The sequence below is a fragment of the Sturnira hondurensis genome, unplaced genomic scaffold (assembly GCF_014824575.4).
Source record: "Sturnira hondurensis isolate 20B ecotype Veracruz unplaced genomic scaffold, ASM1482457v3 Scaffold0018877, whole genome shotgun sequence".
Classification (NCBI taxonomy): Eukaryota; Metazoa; Chordata; class Mammalia; order Chiroptera; family Phyllostomidae; genus Sturnira; species Sturnira hondurensis.
In genome coordinates, this window is record NW_028091508.1 from 1,041,705 (window position 1) to 1,066,067 (window position 24,363).

Sequence of the window (24,363 nt, forward strand, 5' to 3'; positions counted from 1 at the left end):
ACTTGAACTTTGTCCTAAGCAACGATGTCCACAAAATCACAGGTTCGAGGTTACTAATTATGTATGTTTTTTAATACAACACAAATAGTTGCTAGTGACATGAAAGACCTTTATCAGCACACCATCAAAAAACCATCTCCACATGCCACACTGCACCAGGAGGCAGATCCAGCCAAGATCCTCCCTTGCCTCACAAACTCACCAGATTAGGTAAAATACCTTGCCACTTGCAACTCAAGGACAACCTGCCCCTTGGCCACCAGCTGCTGTGCAAGGCAATGTTCTCACAAAACCTGTTCTGTGGGTTTTTCTACTACTGGTCTAAGATGACATCAGTCTCCATCCTAGTCTGACACATGTCCTGCCACCCCAGCCCAAAGACCCTAAACTTCAAAACATCACCTGTGGCCAGAGCTGCCAGAAAAACCCTTTCTTTTTTGAATGGCATTTTAAAGGAGAAATAAGCACCTATCTGGCCTCTGGCCAACATGCTAAGCCTCATCAGGAGGCCAGAGTGCTCCTGGTTTGTCACTTCCCTGTTCACCTGGTGGCCGAGTGCCATGGGGAGGTTTGAAAGGTGAGCACATCTTGTGCCAACAAAACCCTCACTGCCTGTCTCTCTGCATGGACACAGATGGTCATGGCAAGGAAATCTAAATGTACAACAGAGCAGAAGGATGCAACAGATACAGGCGCAAGATGAAATATTTAGGAGCTCTGAAGAACAGTTAATTATTTTTGTTTTAAAAAACTATAAATTTATAGGTATTTACGTACGTAAGAAAAAAATGTATATGGAATTAACCAAAATATTTATACTGATTATCTTCAGGTAGAAGTATCTGTGGTTATTTTAATTTATCTGTGCTTTGTATCTTTTACTCCACTAGGAATGAACAGCTATTGCTTATATGATTACAAATAATTAATGGAAAAAATCTATATCAACATGGAAAAATGTTTATGATAGAATATTACTTGATGAAAATGAGATTAAGCTTCATGGAAAAATAAACTGTCCGGGAAAAATGGTTGTTAGGCAGTGAGAATTATAGAAGAATTTTTTTAATGTAGGCTTCTTTAGAATTGTATACCTGAAAACTGTATAATTTTATTAACCATGTCGCCCCAATAAATTCAATTAAATAAATAAAAAAATGTAAGCTTCTTAGAATTTAGATGTGACTTTAGAAAAAGGGGCACAGGAAATGCTAGATTGGTTGGGATTAAGTGTCTACTATTTGGAAGAACAAGCTTGAAAGAGAAGTTCAGATTATTTACCTCTTTATTCATTTTTTCAGAGAGAGGGGAAGGGAAGGAGAAATAAAGCGAGAGAAACATAGATTGGTTGCCTCTTGTGTACACTCTGACCCGACCAGGAACTGAACCTGTAACCCAGGCATGTGCACTGATGGGGAATCGAACCAGCAACCTTTCCCTTTGCGGAACAACACCCAAACAGCTGAGCCATACTGGTCAGGGCAAGAAGTTCAGATTAGATATACTCTTCAGCCTGTGTTCTAATATTGGCAAGTGTTTTTTTCCAAAAATTTCTGTTACTTTTTAAAACAAATAAATGTTTTAAAAAGCCCCAAAGAGAATGATGCTAACTGAGAAAATTTGCCTGGGGTCTCAGTAGTGCAACAATTCTTTCCAAAATTGAGGCAGGAGTACCTTTCCTTTTCTCTTGAGGAGAGGGTGAACCAGAGATGGATTTCAGAGTTGGCGGCAGCTTCAGAACTTGTATTTCCTGGAGGGCTCCTGCCTTCCAAGCCCTTGTTGACAGAGCCTTGAAGCTGTGTTTATTTCCTCATTGCCAGGGACTCAGCTGCACCAGGCTTTATCCTGTACAATCACATTTACATGGGAAAACACCTCACCCACCAGGCCTGATGCCAGAAGCCATGTCATCGCTTCCTAATGGGCAGGCAACTTGGGATGCCGACGGTGAGCACACCATCCTCCCCTCCCCAGCCATGCAAGTGGCCACTTGCCCAGGGTGGGTGGTATGTGTTGACAGCCAGCAGGGAAGAATGCAGCCAGTTTCAGTTGCTCCCTCCCTCCCTTCCTCCCTCCCTGCCAAGGCTGGAGGCAACTTGGAGTGGAGAGTATCTGTGAGCCTTGGAAGATGCCACCCGGGAATAAAATGAAGTGTCCCTAACTAGAGTCAGAAAAATAGGGCCAACCTGGTAAAATTTCGAGGCCCATGTAGTAGGTCGAGCTCTCTGTTTTCCACTGGGAAGCATGAATTATTCTATAATTATTCCAAGTGTGAGCTTGGGAGTCAGACAGAGTTGGGCAGAGGCGTGAACCCATCACAGCACCTCCCCGAGCCTCCGGAGTCTCATCTGTAAACAGGCCAGCAATAACACCTCCCGCCCTGGGCCTTTATTTTCAGGGAGGATTAAAATGAGATAATGCACGTAAATCTCTTAGCATAGCATTGAGTAAATGTTGACTATTATTATCCTTGTTGGGGAAAGAAGGATGAAAATGTGTAGGTGGCTGGGAAGTTTTCTCACTTACCTGCAATTTAGAAAACACCGGTGCGGGAAGGGGAATTTCCCAGCTCAGTAAATGAACGCTTCAGGTTTTGTGCTGCACTTCCCAGAGGCTCAGCTGTCACCACAGCACACTTCAGTCAGAAACTTTCAACGGTTCCCTGTGTCTGCAGAACAAAGGCAAAGCTTTAGCTGGTGTTCAAGATACCTTTCAGTGTGGCCCCAACCCACATGTCTCCTTTTATTTCCCTCATTCTCCTTTAAAATAGGGTAATGAATGCTTAAGAACCTGGGTTCAAATCCTAGCTGTCACTTATTTGCTGCGTGACCTTGTAGAATAGACTTACCCTTTCTGTGTCCTGGTTGTCCCATCTGTAAAATGAGGGAAAATAGCACTTACTTCATTTCCCAGTCCCCACTGAACCAAAGTCATCCTCTCCTCTTCCTCCTCCCACCCCTGTAGCCCCATGATATTTTCTGTAAACCAGCTCCTCTTTTATTTGCTCCCATGTGCCTCACATCATGGTTATTTTTTATCCCTCTCTAATCTGCCCTATTGGGTGAGGAGATCCCAGGACAGATTTCCTGATGCTTGAGCTTGTAACTTGCGCACAGTAGGTGTTCCGTAAGTATGCATGACCTTCAAAGCTGGGGGAAGGTTTGAAATTCAGCTGGTGTTCATTGGTTTCGTTTCAAGGCTGGAAACCTTTCCAGTTGGAAGGTGCCTTTTACTTAAACATCCAAATGTAGCTGCTGCTTGTATGTGTGTGTGTGTGTGCTGTGGGATGAGAAAAGCACCTGGTTTCCTTCTGTCCACATGCCACTTAGAGGTGAATGGTGTCCCCGCCCTCAAGTTTATATGTTGAAGCCCTAAACACCAGGACCTCAGAATGTGACTGCACTTGAAGACAGGGTTACTAAGGAGATGATGAAGTTAAGTGGGGCTAATAGTGTGCGCCCCAATCCAATTTGACTGGCCTCCTTATAAGGAGAGGATGTTTGGACACCCAAAGAGACAATAGGGATGTGCCCTCTCGGAGGAGAGACCGTATGAGAGCACAACAGGAACAAGGCCAACTGAGAGCCAGGAAGAGGTCTCAGTAGACACCCTGACCTTGTATTTCAACTTCCAGAACTGTGAGAGAACAAGTTTTTGTTGTTTAAGCTGCTCAGTCTGTAGTATTTTGTTATAGCAACCTGAGCAGACTAATAAAAGCTGTCAAAGAGAAGGAGCCAATAGGCATTAGGGTGAGATGCCCCCAAGGATGGGAATGAGGAGAGAGGAGGCTGAAGGACTCCCTCCTAAGGACAGAAGGAAACCAGGTGCTTCCCTCCTAAGTCTGAGATTGGGAAGACCAGGTCAGTAAGCCTGTCATCCCCCATCCTTCAATCAACAGATTCCATACCCTTCCATGGAAACACACCCATATTTCATATTTAAACACCTACCTTGGAAATCCTTCCCCATTACCAGATTAAAGGCAATAATACATGGCACCTTAAACCTATTACTATTATTTGTCATTGGCAAAGAGTATCCAAAATTTTTGTCCAGAAGACCTTGCATTTTCCTGTGATAAGTCCCACAAAAACTTTCTACCACACTTAGAATGTGTGGTAGAAACATTCTACCACCCAAATTCTTTACCATTGTCTCGAGGGCCGGTGAGGCCTGGCTGCTGTTCCCCTCCATATGCCCCTCCTACCCTGGTCCTTCCTCATTCTGCTCCTCTAATATGCCAAGATCATTTATTTCACCACTGGTCCTCAGCAGCTGCCACAGCTCTCATGGCTGTGCCTCAAATGAACTCTTTTTTTAAAAAAGATTTTATTCATTTATTTTTAGAGAGAGGGGAAGGGAGGGAGAAAGAGAGGGAGAGAAATATCAGTGTGTGGTTGCCTCTTGTGTGTCCCCTCCTGGGGACCTGGCCCGTAACCCAGGCACGTTCTCTGACTGGGAATCAAACCAGCAACCATTTGATTTGCAGGCTGGCACTTAATCCACTGAGCTACACCAGCCAGGGCTCAAGTGAGCTCTTAACACACACACACACACATACACACACACACACACACGCTGAGCCTCACGCTCAGCTATTCTGACTCTGCAGGTTGATGTGGGGCCTGGTGTCTATAAACATATTTTTAAACTTCCACACAGAATTGGATGTATGGGCAGAACTGAGGACCACCACCCTAGATCTTCATGGAGCTGGCTGCTTCTTTGAAGTCTTAGCTCAAATGCTACTCACCCGGGCCCCCCACGCGTGGAGCACCCTAGCCCATGGCCCTATTTGTAATCTGTAGCACTAATATACCATCAGAGACCATCTGATCTCTATTCACATGTTTTCCATCTGTCTCCCTCCACTAGACTTCTAAATCTCCTGTGGGTGTGCACTGGCCTCTCATGCCCATGTTTGCCCCAGCAGAACTTCTCTGTCTAACACAGAAGCCACTACTCACATGTGGTGATTACTTAGTGATAGACTTGCCACTTGGTGGGCTGGGATGTGCCCTCAGTGTAAAACACTGTCCAGACCTCAAAGACATTGTATGAAAGAGAGAGGCAGAAGCTACTGAGAAAGTTCTGGAGATGGATGGTGGAGATGGTTGCATGGCAATGTGAATGAGGTTAATACCACCGACCTGTACACTTAGAAATGGTTAAGATGGTAAATTTTTTGGTTTTTTAAATTGTTTACCACAATTAAAATTTTAAAAAGATGTGTCGACCATAAAAATATCATTAATAACTTTTAATATTGATGACACGTTCAAGTGATGATATTTTGAATATAGGGGTTCCATGAAATATATTAAAATTATTTTCACCTGTTTCTTTTTTCCTGTCACTTAAAAAATGTGGCTTTCAGAAAATTTGAAGTTGCTTATGTGGGTCAGACTTGGGCTTGTGTTATATTTATACTGAATGTCACTGGCCTAGAACCATGGCCAGCACATAGTAGGCACTTAAACAGGAGTTGACTATTTGTGGCCAAATAGGTACTTTTTTGCACATAAGCAAGCTGTTCTGTCTACCAGGCTGCAGAGAATGGGAGGGAGGCTGGGGTAGAGCAGTTCACATAACTAAATAATCATAACTAATATCTATTATTATGTTGATAGCAGCACCCACCATTTGTTGAGCACCTAATGTGTGCCAGATGCTGCCTCAGCACTTTACCCACACACCATCTCATTTAATCCTCCATTCAGTCCTGCAAGGTGTCATTATCGCCCCTCCACAGAGCAGCCACTGCCGAAGGTCACCCTGCTGGTGCGTGGAGGGCTGGGGCTTGCAAAAGGGCTGCCCAAGCCTCGCCACCTCAGGGGCCAGGCCCCACATGCCATTCTGTCGCATGGCTCTGCCAGGGGTGGCCAATGGGCAGGGACTTCTCGAGCCAACTCAGAGCCCCTGTGAGGCAGCTGGTCTGCCAGGAAGGGTCCAGGAAGAGAATTAAATAATACATAATCTCTGATCAACACTAGTTCAGCCATCCAGATCCAGCCACCTGGATGGAGCCCTCTCAGGTTCAAGGACTCTGGGAAACTGGTCCTGGCCAGGGTGGTCATTCTTGTTCAAGGCAGTTGCAATGGATGGCATTGGGCCCAGCCTGACCCTCAAGAGGGCCTTGCCAGTGCTCTTGAAGCTGCAGCAGCCACAGATATCTCCGGGGTGTGGCCTCTTCCCACCTGCTCTCTGGCTGGAGGCCTGGGCCCACCCAAGACCCCATATCTGGGGTTCAAATCTGTTTGAGCAGTGCCACCTGTAGTATCTAATGTGAGACCTCCGTGGGGGAGAAAATCCTGCCATCTCCAGGCTCCAGTTGCATTAAATTGTGGGTTTGAACTTGAAAGAAACTGCTTGACCAGTCATGGAGACAGTTGACTGAAGAAGCCGAGAAAGGCCTGACTTCCTTGGCAACAGAAGGGCTTCTGACATCGTTGGATGGAATAAAGACCCTGCTGTCTGGGAGATCCTTGAGCCCCCTGCCCTAGGTGTGAGCCAGTGGGTCAAGCACACAGCCTAGAGCAGTGGTTCTCAAAGTCTGGCTCCTGACAAGCTGCAGCAGCATTGCCTGGACACTTGTTACAAAGGCTAATCCTCAGGTCTCATGCCAGGCCTCCTGAATCAGAAACTGAGTTTGAACAACCCCCTGGGAGACTCTGGGCCATACCAAATTTGAGAACCATAGTCTGCAGCCTAACTACTCAAACTACCAGGCCCTCCAGATCAGCATCATTTAGCAGCTTGTTAGAGATACAACATGTGGGCCCACATGACCTGCTGAATTGGAATCTAAGCCCCCAGGAACACGTGTGCATGTTAAAATTTGAAGTGTGCTGGGCTAGACTTCCTTACTGTTAAGTCAGGGTACTTGAACTCAAATGCTTTCAAGGACCAAGCGGGCAATGTTAAACAATGAAGCTGAGTCAGATCCAGAGGATTATTGCCACTTGGAATTGGGGGCTTCCAGAATATCTGAACCCAGATGCCATAGTGAAATTTCCAACTTTAAAAATTACTGCATGGGCCCTAGCTGGTGTGGCTCCATAGATTGAGCACTGGCTTGCAAACCAAAGGGTTACTGGTTTGATTCCCAGTCAGGGCACCTGCTTGGGGTCGGGCCAGGTCCCCCGTAGGGGGCACAGAAGAGGCAACCATACACTGATGTTTCTCTCCCTCTCTTTCTTTCTCCCTTTCCCTCTCTCTAAAAATAATAAATAAAACCTTTTTAAAAAGAGGCAAATTTATTGTTTAAAAATTACTGTGTGGGTCACACAAAATAAGGCCCCTGGGGGCCAACCTACAACCCTGCCCACAGGCCTTGGAGCAAAGAGGTACTTAAATTCTGGGCAAGCTTTCTGAGCTTGGTTCAGCCCTCCCAGGAGAGGCAGGAGGCACACAGTAGGGGCTATGACAGAGGTTCCCAAACTCAGCTGCATAGTGGATCTCATGCCTGGCTCAACCCCCACAGAGTCTGACTTACTTTGTTTAGGACATGACCTAAGCATTAAGCTTGTAAAAACTTCCTGGCAGCCCTTGCCATTGTGGCTCAGTTAGAGTGTCACCCCATTAACCGAAAGGTTGTGGGTTCAGTTCCCAGTCAGCGCACACACCTAGGTTGCAGGTTCTGTACCTGATTGGGGCATGTATGAGTGGCAATTGACCCATGTTTCTCTTTCACATAGATGTTTCTCTCCCTCTATCTCTCTCCCTTCCCCTCTAAGTGTGTCCTCGGGTGAGAATTAAAAAATAAAAAATAAAAAACAAATAAATAAAATAAAAAACCTCTTTAAAAAAGTTCCCGGTAACTCTAACATGCAGCAGAGTTTGGGAACCATGTGCTAGAGTAGGGGTCAGCAAACTGTTTAGTGAAGGACCAAGCAGTAATAGTTTAGACTTTGTGTACCACATGGTTTTGGAGGCAGCTGTGTGCTGCCACTGTAATTCAGAAGCAGCCACAGGTAACATTAAGTGATGGAGTGTGGGTGTGCTTCCATAATACTTCATTTATGAAACCTGAAATTTGAACTTCATGCCATTTGCATGTGTCATAGAATATTATTTCTCTCCTGTTTTTTTTTACCAGCCATGGAAAAACCATTCTTAGCTCATAGGTTGCACAAAAACAGGTAGAGGACTGCACTTAGCCTGGGAGCTACAGACTGTTGACCTCTGGTTTAGAGGAAGGAATTGAGGGCATGGAAACCTGGGACTTCAGGCCTTTTCCTTCCCAGCATTGGCCCGCACACTCTCCCCCACACAATCTTTGAAACTGTAATAGCACCTGATTATGAAAAAGCTATGTTGACAAATTCCAATCAAACACTGGCTTGATCTGGCTCTGGGCCAAAGACTTCAGATTGGGCCCCAAATCCTTCATTGCCCAGGCAGGGTTTCAGAGAGCTGCCTTCCAATGGGCCAGTCTAAGCCCCACCTCCCTGGCTGGTGATGTCACTGACCGTTAAGCGAAGTGACCATTTAACTACCAAGTGTACACTATGCTTAGAGCTTTACCTGAATCACTTTTTTTCTTCTCACGGTAGCTCCACCTGAGAGGCAGGACTAGGGTATACTCATGCCCATTATTATAAACCCATTTTTTAGATGAAGAAATAGGCACAGAGAGGTCAAGTGATTTGCCCAAAGTCACACAGTGAAAGCATTAGAGCTGAACTGAACCAACGTCTGCCTGTCTGACTCCAGTGCCTGCTCTTATAGCCACTATGCTACATTGTTTCTCAATAATCTACGTTAAGGACAATCAGTAATCCATCTCCATCACTGGTCACTGCGATCCCCAGGTACAACCTTTTCAATGACAAGCCTTGGACAGCAAGGCTCTCTCTGTCATGATTGGCAGATGTTGTTGCTCAGTCTTCTCTGCCTTGAATGCATCCAGATCTGGGGCACCCAAGATCTATTCTGTACTGTCTCCAGGAAGAAGGAGGCTTACAGAGCTACCCCACAGGGCTGTGTACTGCACAACTCTAGGGGATACCATTCACAATGTATTCTGCCTGAATGACACCCCTGGAGCTGTGCGGCACACAGCCCACACAGTTGTTCGTGGCAGCCCTGGAGCCTGGAAGTGAAATGATCAGGGTTGACTGACGTAGGATTGTAGGATTGACTTTAGGTACCCACCGTTATTGCTGTTCAGAAACCTACCAACAAAAAGATGGAAGGGCCCAGAAGGAAATGGCACAATGGACGGTGGAGGCCTGGGCTGGCAGTTTTGGAAAACCCTTTGGGTCAGGAGAGGGAGTGGCTGGCTCTTGCTGGAACCTCCTCTATCCAGCATGGAAAAAGATCCTGTTTCCCTGGTCTCACCCAGACTGGACAGGTAGAAGCTCCAGCTCTGAACTCTTATCCCTGTTCCAGGAGATAGCTGTCCTTCACACCCCTCCACACGCTGGCTTTTTATGGAGGAAAAATGGGCCGCTGAGTGATCTCTTCAGTCCTACCGCCAAGCTGCCCTGTGCTGGCCCTCCATGCTGTTCTTACACTGGCTGGGCAGTACCTGCCACTCAACATTCAGAGGGGCTGGGAGCTCCCCACCAAATGTCCCAAGCTCTCCCCTTAACTGTGGTTCCCCTTGCTAGAGTGTTCTCCTGTGTTTATTTCCTTTTATGATTTGAGCTGGGCCCAGCACTTTGCATGCACTAGCTCCTGTGACCCTCATCACAGCCCCATGATGCAGGGATTGTGATCAGCCTGATTTTACAGATGTAGACTCCGGTCACTTGCCTGAAGTCACACAGCTAGAAAGTGTCAAAACTAAGAGTCAAATTTGCATCTATCAGACCCTAGAGCCCAAACTCTTAATCTCTCTAGAAGATGGATGTGTCATGTCTTCTGGGTCTGTCTTACCATCTGCAGATTGGACATTGGGTCTGGGAAGTCACGTCCATAATATTGTGGCTGCAGATGGTGGGGATGTTGGGGATGGCAGTGATGATGAAGTTGGTGGTGATGGTGAGGGTAATAATGTTGATGGGGGTGATGGGGATGATGATAGTGGTGGTGATGGCAGTGATGATAATGATGATACCAATCATGTTCCTACTTGACAGAGCTATTGTCCAAATTAGACGAGATAATAGGCAAAACGTGGCTCACCATGCCTTTTTCTATTAGTGTTGGCTCAGCTGGGCTCCCTGTGCCCTGAACTTCCAGAGTGGGTTCCACGGCATTGGGGTTTATTGAATAAACCCTTCTCCCACCACTTCTGGACCTTTTGGCTAAGATGAAGTGAAAAGAAACCTTCCTCTTTCAACACTAGGTGAAAGGTGTGAATCAGAGAAGGAAGAGAAAGAGGATGAAGTTTTTCTCCCTTGATTCCTGCTTCTTGCCAGCCTCTGAAATCCAGCTTGGCTGTTCTGAGCCTTGGCCTCAGGCTCTGTGGATGGCCATCTCCCTGGCCCCCAGGGAAATATGGAAGCTGAGAATCTGGTGTCCCAGAAGGTGAGGGGATACTGCCCACAGCCACATGCAAGAGGGGCACTGGCATGGCCTCACTGTTGGGGGCAATTAGGATCTTCACCCACACAGAGACAGGGCAGGTCTTGAGGCAGGGAACAGCTGAAACTTTATCTGTGGCCACACGTGGACCAAGGCCGTCAAGAGCCCTGTCATGGAGTAAACCTTTCCTCTCTTCTTTATAGTCACCTTTCAGATGACACCTGGCAACTGGGAGGCGGGGTGAGCAGAGTGAGCTCTGCTTGGGTTAGAATCCCAGCCCTATCATTTGCAGCTCTGTATGACCTCAACAAGTTATTTAACCTCTCTGAAACTACTTCCTTATCTGCAAAATGCAGACAATTGCATGCACTGTTTCACTGGACTGTTGGAGGTATACAGCGAGATGGTGCCGTGAAAGAGCTTAGTTTCTCTGTGTGTCCCTGGGGGAGAATATTTGAACCTAACCTTCGTGATTGCACAAAGAATCCCATAACATAACACACGTGCCTGGTAGGTAGCATATACTTAAAAAAACACTTCTTCTTCTTCTTCTTATTATTGAGAAAGCCACATGCACCCCATGAGCATTTATTTGATAAACTTTACTAGAGGCTGAGGCTGTTCATTGCTGTGTGTAAGCAAACAAAATGACATGCAGTGGCCACACATCCTGGAAGGAACAAGATGTGGCAGGGAAAGATCTTTAGGTCAGGGGTTCAGCCAACTACATCATAAGATTCAATAGGAACACTGCTCAGCCACCTCAGGCCTAGCGCCATTAGTGGGCCCCAGTGGAAGTTCAGGAGTCAGAATGTGGTTGGAGAGTGTGTCTCAGGGTAGGGCGCTGAGGAGTCTCCCGGTGGCTGAGACATGTGGCTTGCTCATCATTGCTGGCACTCATCTATGCAGCTATTCACCACTCATTTGTTTGACAAATATTCATTGAGCATTACAGAGAGCTGGGGCTGCAGAAGCAGCCCTGTTTTGTTCCCTGTGAAGCAGGGAACAAAACAGAAAAAAAAAATCCTTGTTCTCTAGGAGTTTAAATTCCTGTGAGCTAGTGTTGCAGCATTCAGGAAACAGTCCCTTAATAATCCCTGATGCAGGGAAATGGGCCCCATACTGCCCCCCCGCACTACCATGCTTTGCCTTCTGTGCTTAACGCACCTGCCTAGCACCCCTTGGCCAGAGTATCATCTGTCTTCTGGTGTTGGACAGGCTCCTTCTCCAGCGGCCAGCAAGTTGCAAACCCAGTATGCTCTCCTCTTGACCATCACCCCTCCCTTGACACACACACCCAGGCCCTGATTGCCATCTTTAAACTTTCTCTGAATTCTACAGGGGCAAGTGTTTGTGTCTTTCAGCCCCAGGCCTCTCCTCCTATGGCTCCACCCTCAATCCTTTCTCCAAGTGGGGCAAGGACAAAGCAGCATTCCTAGAGTTAATCAGAGCAGTGAGACAGGTGGGGTCAGTAGCTGGGGGGTCAGTTGCCAGCAGCCACTGAGCTCAGGTGGTGTGTCTTGAGCTTGCTGATACCTCAGCAGGCACGTGAGGGAGGTACTATCATTGTCCCCGTCCACAGGCCAGGATTGGGGTTCAAAGGTTCAGTGTCTTCTTGCACAGTCACACAGCTGAGCTCCAGCTCCAGCCTGTCTGACTCCCAGATTCTTTTTTTCTAAAAGATTTTACTTATTTATTTTTAGAGGGAGGAGGAGGGAGAAAGAGAGGGAGAGGAAACACTGATGTGGGAGAGGTATATCAATGGGTAGCCTCCTGCAATTGGTGGGGACCTGGCCTGCAACCCAGGCATGCACCCTGACCGGGAATCAAGTCAGAGACCCTTCGATCTGCAGGCTGGCTGCTCAATCCACTGAGCCACACCAACCAGGGCACCAAACTCTTAAGTTGTTAACATAAATTCCCTAAGAAAAATTATGGAATCTGGGAGGATTTAAACCCTTAAACCTTGGCAGTAATGTTTTGAGGACTAGAATTGTCTCTCCAGGGACCCACTGGCTCAGTAAGTGGCCCCTTCTTCCACTAGGGAGCACCAACCCTGTGTCAGCCACACGTCTAAACATTTCACATCACCCCAGTGTCTAAAACAGTCCTTCAAAAGGGTCCTTCGGTCAACAGCCTCGGATGCTGAAAGTTCTCTGCGGCTTCTCTCACTGACCAAACTCCCCAAAGTCTCTATCCAAATTCTTATTTATGTATTATTTATTTATTTATTCATAGAGAGAGGGGACGGGAGGGAGAAAGAGAAACATCAGTGATTGGTTGCCTCTTACGTGCCCCCAACCCGGGACCTGGCCCACAATCCAGGCATGTGCCCTGACTGGGAACTGAACTGGAGACTTTCCGGTTTGCAGGCTGGCACTCAATCCCCTGAGCCACACCAGTGAGGGCTCTATCCAAATTCTTTTCACTCCCTTGCAAACCACTGAGAAAGGACCAAGGTGATACCTCCTAAGTTGGGGGTGGTACCTTTCAACCAGGAAAATCAACAAACGTCACACATAGACATAGGTGCAAGATCCACAGCGGAATTTCAGGAATCAGCTTGAGGTAGTGGGGAGCTCATTTTGGGAGATTGCAACCCAGCCCTTGCTTAAGGCCCTTGATGGAACCAGGTCAGATATAGCTCCTGAAGGGGGGTGCACCTGACTTCCCAGATCTTAACCCTCCTTTCGGATCTCTCTGCTTGAGAGTGAGCTCTCTGGAGCAACAGGAGGAAGCAAAGCTGTCTGAATTGTCCCTGAGGTCTGCAAGTCACCAGCCGTGATTCCCAGTTAGAGAGGCCCGGGGGAGGAGGAGAAAGTTGGGGCTGAATTCACATTCTGTTGTAACTGTGTGCCGTCTTGGCAAGTTCTCGAACCCTTCAGAGCCTCAGTCTCTTACTGCTCCCCCTCAGCTGGGCACCCCTTTCCTCACTTCAGACTCCTCAAGCCACCTGCCAGTAAACCCACCCCTGGGAAGTCCTGCAGGTTCAGCTTGGCCCCATGACTATGTCTTGGCTAGAACACTGTCTCCTTACTGTAAAAAATAAATTCATTTTAAAAACAAAATTGGTAAGGCTTTCGGGTTTATTTCAATGAATTTAACAAACATTTATTTAGGACTCACTGCGTGCCAGGAACTCTTCTAAGCACTTGACACATTTACTTCTTATAACACCCCTAATGAGGTAAGAGTTTGTATCATCTTGAGTTTATAAATAGAAAACACACACACACACACACACAACAGAAGCACAGAGAGGGTAAGTAATTTGCCTGAGGTCACACAGCCCATAAGTGACAGAGCCAGGATTCAAATTGCTCTGTAGGTTAGCAGGTCTCAGGTTAAGAATCACTGCACCTTTTGTGCATTCCCAACAGCCAAGAAAAATGTGTCTGACACTGCATTTTGTAAGTTACATTTGGAAACAAATGATTTTTAAGTTTTGCAAAGACAAAGTGATTGGGGTGTCCAACCTGTGGCCCATGGGCTGCATGCGTCCCAGGATGGCTATGAATCCGGGCCAATACAAAATTGTAAATTTACTTAAAACATTATGAGACTTTTTTTGTGATTAGGTGTGGCAGTGTATTTAATGTGTGGCCCCAGACAACTCTTCTTCTTCCAGTGTGGCCCAGAGTCACCAAAAGTTTGGACACCCCCGAAAGATGATGCTTTACAAACTCACTAGACACTTGTCTCACCTGAATGTGGTCTTTTTAAAAAATTTTATTTTAAACACTGTGCCTCCTTCTCATGGTTTCAGGTGCTCTACATGTTCAGAGAAACTTCTCTAGTAATGAACTGTAGAAACGATCCCTGAAAGGACAGTCTTTGAGTCTGCTGGTCTTAATATTTGGTCCAGTGGCTGTTCTAGCCTTCTTACTACGCTAATCCTGACCTCCTGTAGTAGTTCCAGCGGCACATGGGTAAAGTTCCTCAATCCTTGCAGGACTCCTGTGAGCTGGGCTCTCCGACAGCCCCATTTGCTGGTGGGAAGTCTGAGGCTTAGAGAAGTACATGCACTTGATCAAAAGTACACGCAGCTAAATGGTGGCAGAACCAAGGACTAGAACCCAAACAATCTGACATCAAAGCCTCTATTTTTTGGCCATCTCTCACTGTTTTCTTTGTGGCAAAAGATACAGCATAAAATTTACCATTTAAACAACTCTTAAGTGTATTTTTCAATGCTGTTAAGCACATTCATATTTTTGTGCAACCACCACCACCATCCATTTCCAGAACTTTTTCATCTTCCCAAACAGAACGAAACACTAGACCCATTAAACACCAACTGCCGATTCTCCCCTCTCCCAGCCCCTGGTAACCTGTATTCTATTTTCTGTTTCCCAGAATGTGCCTAGTCTAGGTCCCTCATGTAAGTGAAATCATAATATTTGTTCATTTATGATCAAAGTCATCCCTTTTTAAGAGCTTAATTTATATTCTACTTGAAAACACAATTTGTAATTTGGGTAGTGGTCAATGTAGAGATTAGCCTTATTTCAAAACTTATGCTTATTTTGAATAACGTGGAAGATGTGTGTGATATAATTATAACAAACATGTGGATGGAAAATGTCTAAAGAATACCAAATTGTGTGCGTTGAAGAGTCACCCTCTTTCTCACATAAGATCGTTAACTTCCCTCCCCAAAGTCAACCACTATCACCAGCTTCAAGGGTGTCCCCAGATTTTAATGCGCATATACTAATATATACACTATATATGCCACCTAGTCCCCTTTAAAAATACACACACAGCATAATCCTATACACTGTTCTATATTTTGCATTTTTGCTTTAACAGTGCATTTGGGAGGTATACTTTCATAAAGAGCGTCTGCTTTCTTTTTTTTTAATAAAAAATTTACCAGTGGGGTAGAGTGGGGACATGAACCTGCAACCCAGGCATGTGCCTGGACCTTTCATTGCAGGATGATGCCCAACCAAGTGAGTCATACCAGTCAGGTCAACAGCTACTGCTTTCTTTCTTTCGTTCTTAAAGAAGAGGAAGGGAAGGAGAGGGGGAGAGAAATATCAATGTATGGTTGCCTCTCGTGGGTCCTCTGCTGGGAACTGGCCTGCAACCCAGGCATGTGCCCTGACTGGGAATCGAACCACGGTTGTTTGGTTTGCAGGGCCACACTCAATCCACTGATTGAGCTACACCAGCCAGGGCTACTGCTTTCCTTTAAATGGCTGCATCATATTCTCTTGTGTGGCTGTTCTGACACATACAGGACTTTGTTCTTTTCTTTTTTTCCTAAACTTTTAAAAAGTATTTTTATTGATTATGCTATTACAGTTTTCCCAATTTTTTCCCCTTTATCCCTCCTCCACCCTGCCCCTCCAACCCTCTAGCATCCACCCCCTTAGTTCATGTCCATGGGTTGTACATATAAATTCTTTGAGTTCTCTGTTTCCTATACCATTTTTGATCTCTCCCCATTTATTTTATGCCTACTAATTATGCTTCTTCTTCCTTGTACCTTTTCCCCCCTATTCCTCCCTGCCTCCTTCCCACTGAACTCCCTCTACGTGATCTCCATTTCTCTGATTCTGTTCCTGTTCTGGTTGTTTGCTTAGTTTTTGTTTTCATTGTTTTTCTTTTCTTTTACATTCATTCATTGATAGTTGTGAATTTTTGTCATTTTATTGTTCATATTTTTTTATCTTCTTTTTCTTAGGTAAGTCCCTTTAACATTTCATATAATAAGGGCTTGGTGATGATGAACTCCTTGAACTTGGCCTTATCTGAGAAGCACTTTATCTGTCCTTCCATTCTAAATGAAAGTTTTGCTGGATAAAGCAATCTTGGCTGTAGGTCTTTGGATTTCATGACTTGGAATACTTCTTTCCAGCCCCTTCTTGCCTGTAAGGTCTCTTTTGAGAAATCAGCTGACAGTCTGATGGGAAGTCCTTTGTAGATGACTGTCCCCTGATCTCTCGCTGCCTCTAGGCTTCCTTCCTTCATTTTAATCTTGGCTAATGTAATGATGATGTGCCTTGGTGTGTTCCTTCTTGGGTCCAACTTCTTTGGGACTCTCTGAGCTTCCTGGATTTCCTGGAAGTCTATTTCCTTTGCTAGATTGGGGAAGTTCTCCTTTATTATTTGTTCAGATATGTTTTCAATTTCTTGCTGCTGTTCTTCTTTTTCTGGTACCCTTATAATTCAGACATTGGAACATTTTGGGTTGTCCCAGAGAACACTCAGCCTCTCTTCACTTTTTTGAATTCTTGTTTCTTCATTCTGTTCGGGTTGGATGTTTTTCCCTTTTGTTCCAAATTCGTTGCTTTGAGTCCTGGTTTCCACTCTGTCACTGTTGGTTCCCTGAATATTTTGCTTTATTTCATTTTGGGTATCTTTCATTTGTTTTTTCATTTTTTGACCAAGCTCAATCAGTTCTGTGAGCATTTGATGACCAAGGCTTTAAATTCTCCATGAGATAGGTTGGAAATCTCCTCATCACTTAGTTCTGAGGCTTTGCCTCTTTCATTTGGGCCATATTTCTTTGCCTTGGTGCAGCTCATAGGTTGTAAGGGGGCGGGGCCTTAGGTATTCACCCAGGCTGGGCAACTCTCTTTGCTGCTTTGGGGCTGCCTGTGTGTGTGTGTGGGGGGGGGGGGGCAGCGGCCAGAGAGGGAACAATGCAGCTTGCCTGCTGGTCCTAGCGTTCTTTCCAACAAATTCTCCTGTCAGACTGGAAGTATCTTCCACTGCGGCAACCCCAGCCTTAGCCCAGAGTCAGCTTTGAGTTTCAGTTTTCCCCTTAAGTCAGTCCCTCCCACACAGCTCTCCCTAGCTAGGCAGTCAGCCCCGCCCCTCAGCCAACTCCCCGAGGTTTTTCTGAGTTGGTTTGGGCTGTCGGCCTTATCGGTCTGGTTGTTCTGGTTGATTTTTTCTTTAATTCCTAGGTTGTCGGGAGTTCCACGCAGTTTGATTTTCTGGTGCTTCTGGGTGTTTATTGATTTTAGATTGGTTGTTATCCTCCTTTTGGTTGTGTGAGGAAGTGAAGGGTTTCTACCTACACCTCCATCTTGACCTGAACTCCCTTAGTTCCTTTCTGATGGATGTTTAGACAATTTCTAATCATTTGCTCTTAACATACTATACTATCTCTGTTCCAGCACGTTGTGTTCCATGCAAGGACATCCATCTGCTGGGGACAGTCCTAGATGTGAAATGGCAGAATCATCCCACATACTGACAATGCTCTTAACTCCCCCCAAGGTTACCCAAGTTTGTGCTCCCACTAGCAGAGTTGGAGAGTCCTGGTTTCTCCACTGACACACATGTTACCCAGCAATCTGGAAGGGGAAAACAGAACCCAGGTGGTTTTGAGCACTTCTTTTCTTGGAGTATGGTTGAGCATCTCTTCATCTGTTTGTAATCCACCTGTTCTTCTCTCTATGTAAATAGCCTAATTCATATCCTTTACTCTTATTTTTTCTTTTTTGATGGGGTGGTTGGTTTTTGATTTGCAAGAGCTCTTTATCCTTGAAATTGACTCTTGGTTGTGAAAGTGGCAAGTAATTTTACTTGTTTGATATGCCTGTGTTTATGAGTATTTTTGTTTTGGGTGGTGGAAAAATATTAATTTTTATGTAGGTAGACCTAGCAACTTTGATCTTTAAGGCACAGCCTGTGCATCTACCCAATAGGCTGTACTGCCTCCTCACTCCTGATCAATTGTTTGAAGGGGCTGAGGCTGCTTCTCCACTGAAGATCCTCCGGCAGGATGTGACTGTCCCCAACCTGGACTTAGCTCCTTATCAGTTGATCTGGGACCTCCTTAATGGTCCTCAATGCAGAATTATAGGATTGATCATCCCCACTGCCCAGGACCTGCCTGAACACACATTCTCATGGGAGTTGAGGATGAAGAGCCTGACCACACAGGTGCCCAGGCACAGAGAGCCTCTAATAACAAGCTTTTAATGAGAGTGATGAGTCCTCAGCTGCCCAGGGAATTCTTCATCCAGAAACAGCTCCTTTGAAAATGAAATGTTGCTCCAGGCCCTCAAGGTGGGCAAACTAGAGGCTGCAAGAAGAGGAAGGAGAGCAACTTCTAAGGAATGAAAACCCTGGTCCTCCACTAGGCCCTCGGTGACTTTCCTACCTGTAAAGAAATGAGTCTGTCCAGCCTCCAGAGCAGAGGAACATGTGCCCTGTCTTAGGACATTGCTTCCAGCTTGGGTCTTTGCTGAGGACACAACTCTCACCACCCACCCACTCTTATAGGGAAGTGGATACAGGTGTCGAGATATCTCTTTTGAAGGAAGCCATCTAGGCAGTGATTCCAAAATTTTAGCAAGCATGAGAATGATGTGGAGGGGTGGTTAAAGGACAGATTGCTGGGCCTACCCCCTAGTCTCTGACTCAGGAGGTCTAGAGTGGGCCTGAGAATCTGAATTTCTAACAAGCTCCAGGTGATGCTGAAGCTGCTGACCTAGGGGCCACACCTGGACACCCTCTGGCCCAGGTCACTTGCTGTCTGGCCCTGCTTCCCTGTCTGAGGCTGGGCAGTAGTGTGAGTTAGACTGAGAGGCCTCATTCCAATCAAAGAAACAATAGCAACTTCTAGGTGCCAGTGACTGTGCTCACAGCTGTGTGCTTCTAATCTAATCCTCACAGCACATCTCTGCAGTAGGGTGTACTAGTCTTGTCTCCCATTTACAATGAGAAAACTGAGGTTCAGAGAGAGTGGCTGGGCTTTAGAATCAGACAGAGCTGGGGTCTGACCCCAGCTCACTGACCCACTGTGTGAGCTCTTGGGAAGTGACTCACTCTCCCTGAGCCTATGGGGGATTACAACACCTGATTCCCAAGGAGCATGTGAGGACTCCAGGGGTGGTGATTATAACAGCACCTGCCTGCAATAGTTGCACGGGACATATGCATCCCTTTTCCTGCCACAAGCCCCATCATGATTGTAAGGTCCCTTTCTGTCTCCCCAGATTCATCTTCCACCTCTCTCTACATGCTGAGACCTCACCTGAAAGCCGCATTGGACTACTTGTCACTTCCTAAACATGCTTCACTTGGTCATGCCTCCAGGTCTTTGTAAAGGTTGTTATCACTGAGTGTCTTTTCCACTCTACTGCTCCAGAGAAACTCCTATTCATCCTTCAAAACCCACCTTAGAAGTTCCCTCCTTTTGCTTCTTTGAAATGTCATCCTCTTCCTGTCCATGGGCAGAAGAAAATATCTAGGGTTGAAGCCTGTTATTTGAAGAAGGAGCTCAAAGTGTTACTTTCCTTCTCTCCCTTCCTTCTTCCTTTACTTGTACTTCCACAGTATTTTATATGGAGTACAATTTGGACTACAAATTACCAGGCAGCTAATACCACCACTATCAACATTAACACTAAGACAGTGTTGACCATGCACCAGGCACTGCTGTAAGAGTTGTTGACTCATTTCATGCTTAAAATAACCCTTAGAGACATGTTACTTACTACCCATCTTTTACATATAAGGAAACTGAGTCACAAAAATGCTAAGTAGTTTGCCTTAGACCACATCTGTGTCAGAGCTGGGACATAGAAGCTGGCTGTGGTGTTGGTGTTATTAATTTTGACATTATACTGCTCTTTAAGAATGAGGAGTGGGACACGTGGAGACCGAGGCGCTCTGGAAAGTACTACCTGCCCCATCAGAGTGGGGGGCCATGTGTTGAGCCCAGAGTTGTCAACTTTGCTTGTCCTCTTTTCTCAAGAGGACCTAGAAAGAGTTTTATATGGCATCTCTCATTTTTTAAAAAATCTTGGGAGTAAACCAAAGTTTTTAAAGGTGCATAGTTCTCATAAAAGCTGCCCACAGGTCCTTTGTGACTTCTGCTGTTTCCTGTATCTTGAAGGTGGGAACTTGTCTGACTTCATTTTTGTAGCTTGGCTTAGGGGTGGACACACGGTAGGCCCTTTGTAGGTGCCCTGACAATTCTGGACTCAACTGAGAGCTGGGCTTGGATCTCAACAAGTGAAACCCTCACCCTCAGTCCCACTCAGCACTCAGGATTCTCTGCCTGCACTTGGGGTGTGGATGAGGTCCCAAATGGTGGCTCTGAGCATCACCTCACCCCAGGGCCATCTCCAGATCTGCCCTGTCCAGGACAAGACTTCCTGCTCATTTGGTGCTGACAATGTTCTAAATGTTGTGCTTCCTCATCTCACTGACCCTCTCAACGTTTTGGGAAGTTGCCATTGTCACCACCCCCATATTGCAGATGAGAAAAATGTGACTGAGGCAGGGGAAGGGAATTGTCCTAGCTGGGCAGGGGTGGAGCTGGCATTGTGATACTGGTATCACAACCAAGCATCTCTGACTCCAGCTTTTCTCCAGCTGGCTGTTACCAGGCATTCCCATAAATATTTCATGGACCTGGCACACATTCCAGAGCAAGCAGACTCTCCTGACACAGCCTGGACCTGAGCAGTCTGCAGTACACCAATGGGACTCTGGATACTCCTGTCTGTCACCATGCTTCCTAACTCCTCAGTCTCCTGTTGGAGGGCGGGGTAACATGAGGAGTATCTAGAGAGAAGCCGGGGATGTGATACCTTACGGGAACTCTGCTTACTGGGGCCCAGACCGGCAGACCTTGTGGCCTGGCTGTCTCAGGGGCTCACCTAGAGGGACCACAGCTAGAGGGGCTGTTGTGTTTGTCCTTGTCCATGGCCAGACAGGACAGAGGTATGTGTATGTGCACCATGAATGTGTGTGTAGTGCATACAGGTATGGATGTGTGCACGTGTATATGTGTAGGCCTGGGAGTACACGTGTGCATGTATATATACATGTATACATACATGTGTGTGTGCAATTGAGATTAGGAGATTTTGTCCCCCAGATTCAGACCTCATGGTGTTAGTTTAGGACGAAGAGCAAAGAACTCTTACTTAACTCAGAGGTATCAGTTATACAAAAGGCTGAAATAAAAACCAGTTCCCCCATTTTTATGACCTTAAAGCCCACTGGGAGGCGCAGCCAGGGTGGAAACCTACGCAGCAGTGAAAATAAACAAGCTAGATTTACATGCAGCAACATGCATAACTTGCAAGGAAATGATAACTGGGGGGAGGAAGAAGCCAAGTTGGCAAATAATATGGATGGATTAGGCCATTTCTATCAAACAGCCACGCACAACATTCCTATGCCATTCACATGCTTTCTATGGGAGTACGAAAGGTCTAGAAGGTTATAGACAAAGGCACATGGATTGATCCATGCATTCCTCATGGAAGTGTACAGTCTGTAGTTAGGAAGGTTGGGTCACTTCTGGATGTCATATTGTCAGGGCCACAGGGATGCCTAGGTCTGGGGGAGCCTTCACAAGCCCCCTCATTCTGAGGGTTCCCTGCTGAGGGTTCCCTGCTGGAGTAGTTCTCCCTGCTGGAGGACTACTATTGTGTTTTCTATGGTTAGGAGAGGCTCTGCTGCTTCCTCCCTAAACTTCTCCATGCTTCAGTTCCCCCACTAGAAGGCCCCTGCTCCTTGCTGCGCACCCTGTCCCAGCATGCCAAACTAATGTGACATCGTCTGGACATATCCTCTCTGGGGAACAGACGGGAAAGAGTTCAGATCTGGCCTCCTTACCAGCACTCCCAAGAGGGGGCACTCAGAGAATACAACCACATTTCCCCTGAGGTGGCTTCACAGGTAGGCTCTGGCACCAGACTCCCTGGGCTAAATCTGGGATCCAGTGACTCTTCTGCACCCTCTGACTCTCAGTGTTCCCCTCAATACAGTGGTCAAGGCCACCACTGTATTGCACAGTGATGCTGTGTGGTGAAGTCAGTTCATTCCAACAAAGAGCTGTGTTTCACGGCGCCTAGCACGAAATCCGGCTCCCAAGTGTCCCTCTTGTCATCCTCCTGAATGACGCTTGACCGCGCCCCTCCTCCCTCTCTGCCGCCCCAGAAGCTCCTGGGAGTCGCCGCTTCCCTCACCCCACACTCCAGGAACTTGTCTCACCCCGCAGTACACCTCCCGCACCCAGATTCTGGGTCCCCGCAGGGTTTGAGAGCCCCCGGATTAGAAACTGGAGAGCGGACAGGGAAGGGCGCGAGCCGCAGTTGCTCAGGGCCAGGGGCCACACCTGCGCTTGCGGGGGGCGGGGGGGTGGTGTTTGCTGTCATACCTGCTTCTCGCGGCAGCTGGAGGTGGCTAGGATGCGCACGCAGGGCACAGCAGCAGCGAAGTGGATAAGGACAGAGGGCTGGAAGAGCTCGGCAACAGGGGCGGAGAGCTAGCAGGAGAAGGGGCGGGGAAGCCCGGGAGCGGCCATGGGCGGAGCTTGGTGGAGCCCAAGGCCCAGCCAAGGGCACTAGCCAGATTCCCCGGCCTCCTCCTTTGGCCCCTCTTTCTTCCCCTCTTCCCCACCAAACTGTGGTTCCACACACTAACCCGCATGCTACATCAACGCACACTCAACACTCCAAACTGTACCACCAACGCACACATTCCCATTCTTCCCCTCGGCACATTTGGATACCTACACGTTCCACAACTGTGCGCACAGGGGACCCCTCATCCGCATGTCCCCTAGACAGACCACTCTCCCCCACATTTCCCTGCGGCTCATCACATGCCACCTACAACACTCCAACCTACCTGGAGGTGTCCCTGAACACATACACCCGTGCAACTGCACACCCATCACATACACACCCCCACAGGCACAGATGGTTCTCTGGGACAGGTGGGGATTTTAGAACAGGCTCCTACCCCTGATTTCTCCAGAAATATCCCTGTGCCTCATTCCACCTCTGAGTTGGCTCACCTCTGCTCCCCCCCCACCCTCTCTTTCCCTTAGCCTCAGTCACCCCTCCAAGGTCCTTCCCAGATCCCTGTAATCCCTAGAGAGCCCCACCTCTGCATCAGGAATTCAATCAGCCTACCTGGTGGTTGAATTCCTGACTTCCTCCCAGTGACTCCCACTACACTCTTGGCTTTAGTGCATTGCTGGGCCCTCCCCTTTCCTCAGACTCACTTCCTTCTTCCCTCTCTTAACTCCATCAGGTCAAGTTTCCATGGACTATCATTTCAGCTATTTTCCTGCCAGTATCTGTAACACATGGGTTTTCGTGTTCTACATGCACAGCAAACCCCAAATGTCAGCCTTCTGCATTCTGCCGTTGAGAGACTGTTTCTTTTCACTCATTGCCATAACAAATGACCACAAAGGCACTGGCTTAATATGCACAAATTTATTATTTCTACAGTTCTGGAGGTCAGAAATAAAGAAATGGTAGGAAGGACTGTGCTCCTTCTGGAGGCTCCAGGGGAGAATCTACTCCCTTGTCTTTTCCAGCTTCTAGATTCTGCCTGCATCCCTTGGCTTGTGGCCCCTCCTTCTATCTTAAGAGCAAGCAATGTTGTGCCAAGATTTTCTCACATGCCATCTCTCTGCTTCTCTCTCTTCTGTCTCCCTGTTCCACTTAAAAAGTTCCTGTGATTGCAGTTGGCTGACCCAGATAACCCAGATAATTTCCCCATTTCTAGGTTAACTGATAACCAACCTTAGTTCTATTTTCTTGAAATCTTAATTCCCCCTTGCCATGTAACTTAACATATTTCAAATTTTGGGAAATCAGGACATAGACATTGGGTGTGTGTGTGTGTGTGTCATTATTCTGTCTACTGCAGACACTGAGCCTGTGGGAGGCTGAGCCCTGCTGAAGAAAATTTGTCAACCCCTTACATGTATGAATCTCTACAACTACAATAGAAAGAAGTTTATTATTGTCATTTTCAGTAGAAAAATAATAAAACAACAAATGGTTATTTGTTGTGATACTATACAGCACTGAACAAGAAACATATTCCATCTATGTACACGGATGTTCCTAGAGTTCAAAATTGTGAGTGAAAAAAGCAAGAGAT

The 24,363-nt window shown here is 46.7% G+C and overlaps 1 protein-coding gene and 1 pseudogene across 4 annotated transcripts in view; both read right to left on the reverse strand.

The window, feature by feature from the left end:
- The window catches only part of SCNN1B (sodium channel epithelial 1 subunit beta), a 57,007-nt gene extending 33,697 nt beyond the window's left edge, over positions 1–23,310 (reverse strand). Inside the window, exons 1-3 of one of the 4 annotated variants that reach the window (XM_037070645.1) lie at positions 22,619–22,731; positions 2,527–2,668; positions 1,675–1,845 (exon numbers count right to left, since the gene is read on the reverse strand). Coding sequence is in view for 1 of the 4 variants with exons in the window: in XM_037070643.1 (XP_036926538.1) it covers positions 15,401–15,407 (7 nt within the window). In the remaining 3 variants the exon portion in view is untranslated. Of the gene's footprint in view, positions 1–1,674; positions 1,846–2,526; positions 2,669–15,400; positions 15,423–22,618; positions 22,732–23,260 lie in introns of those variants that run through there. The other 3 variants (XM_037070646.1, XM_037070644.1, XM_037070643.1) reach the window with 3 other exon arrangements.
- Positions 14,176–14,308, reverse strand: LOC119004005 (uncharacterized; annotated as a pseudogene).
- Positions 23,311–24,363: the final 1,053 nt, after the last annotated feature.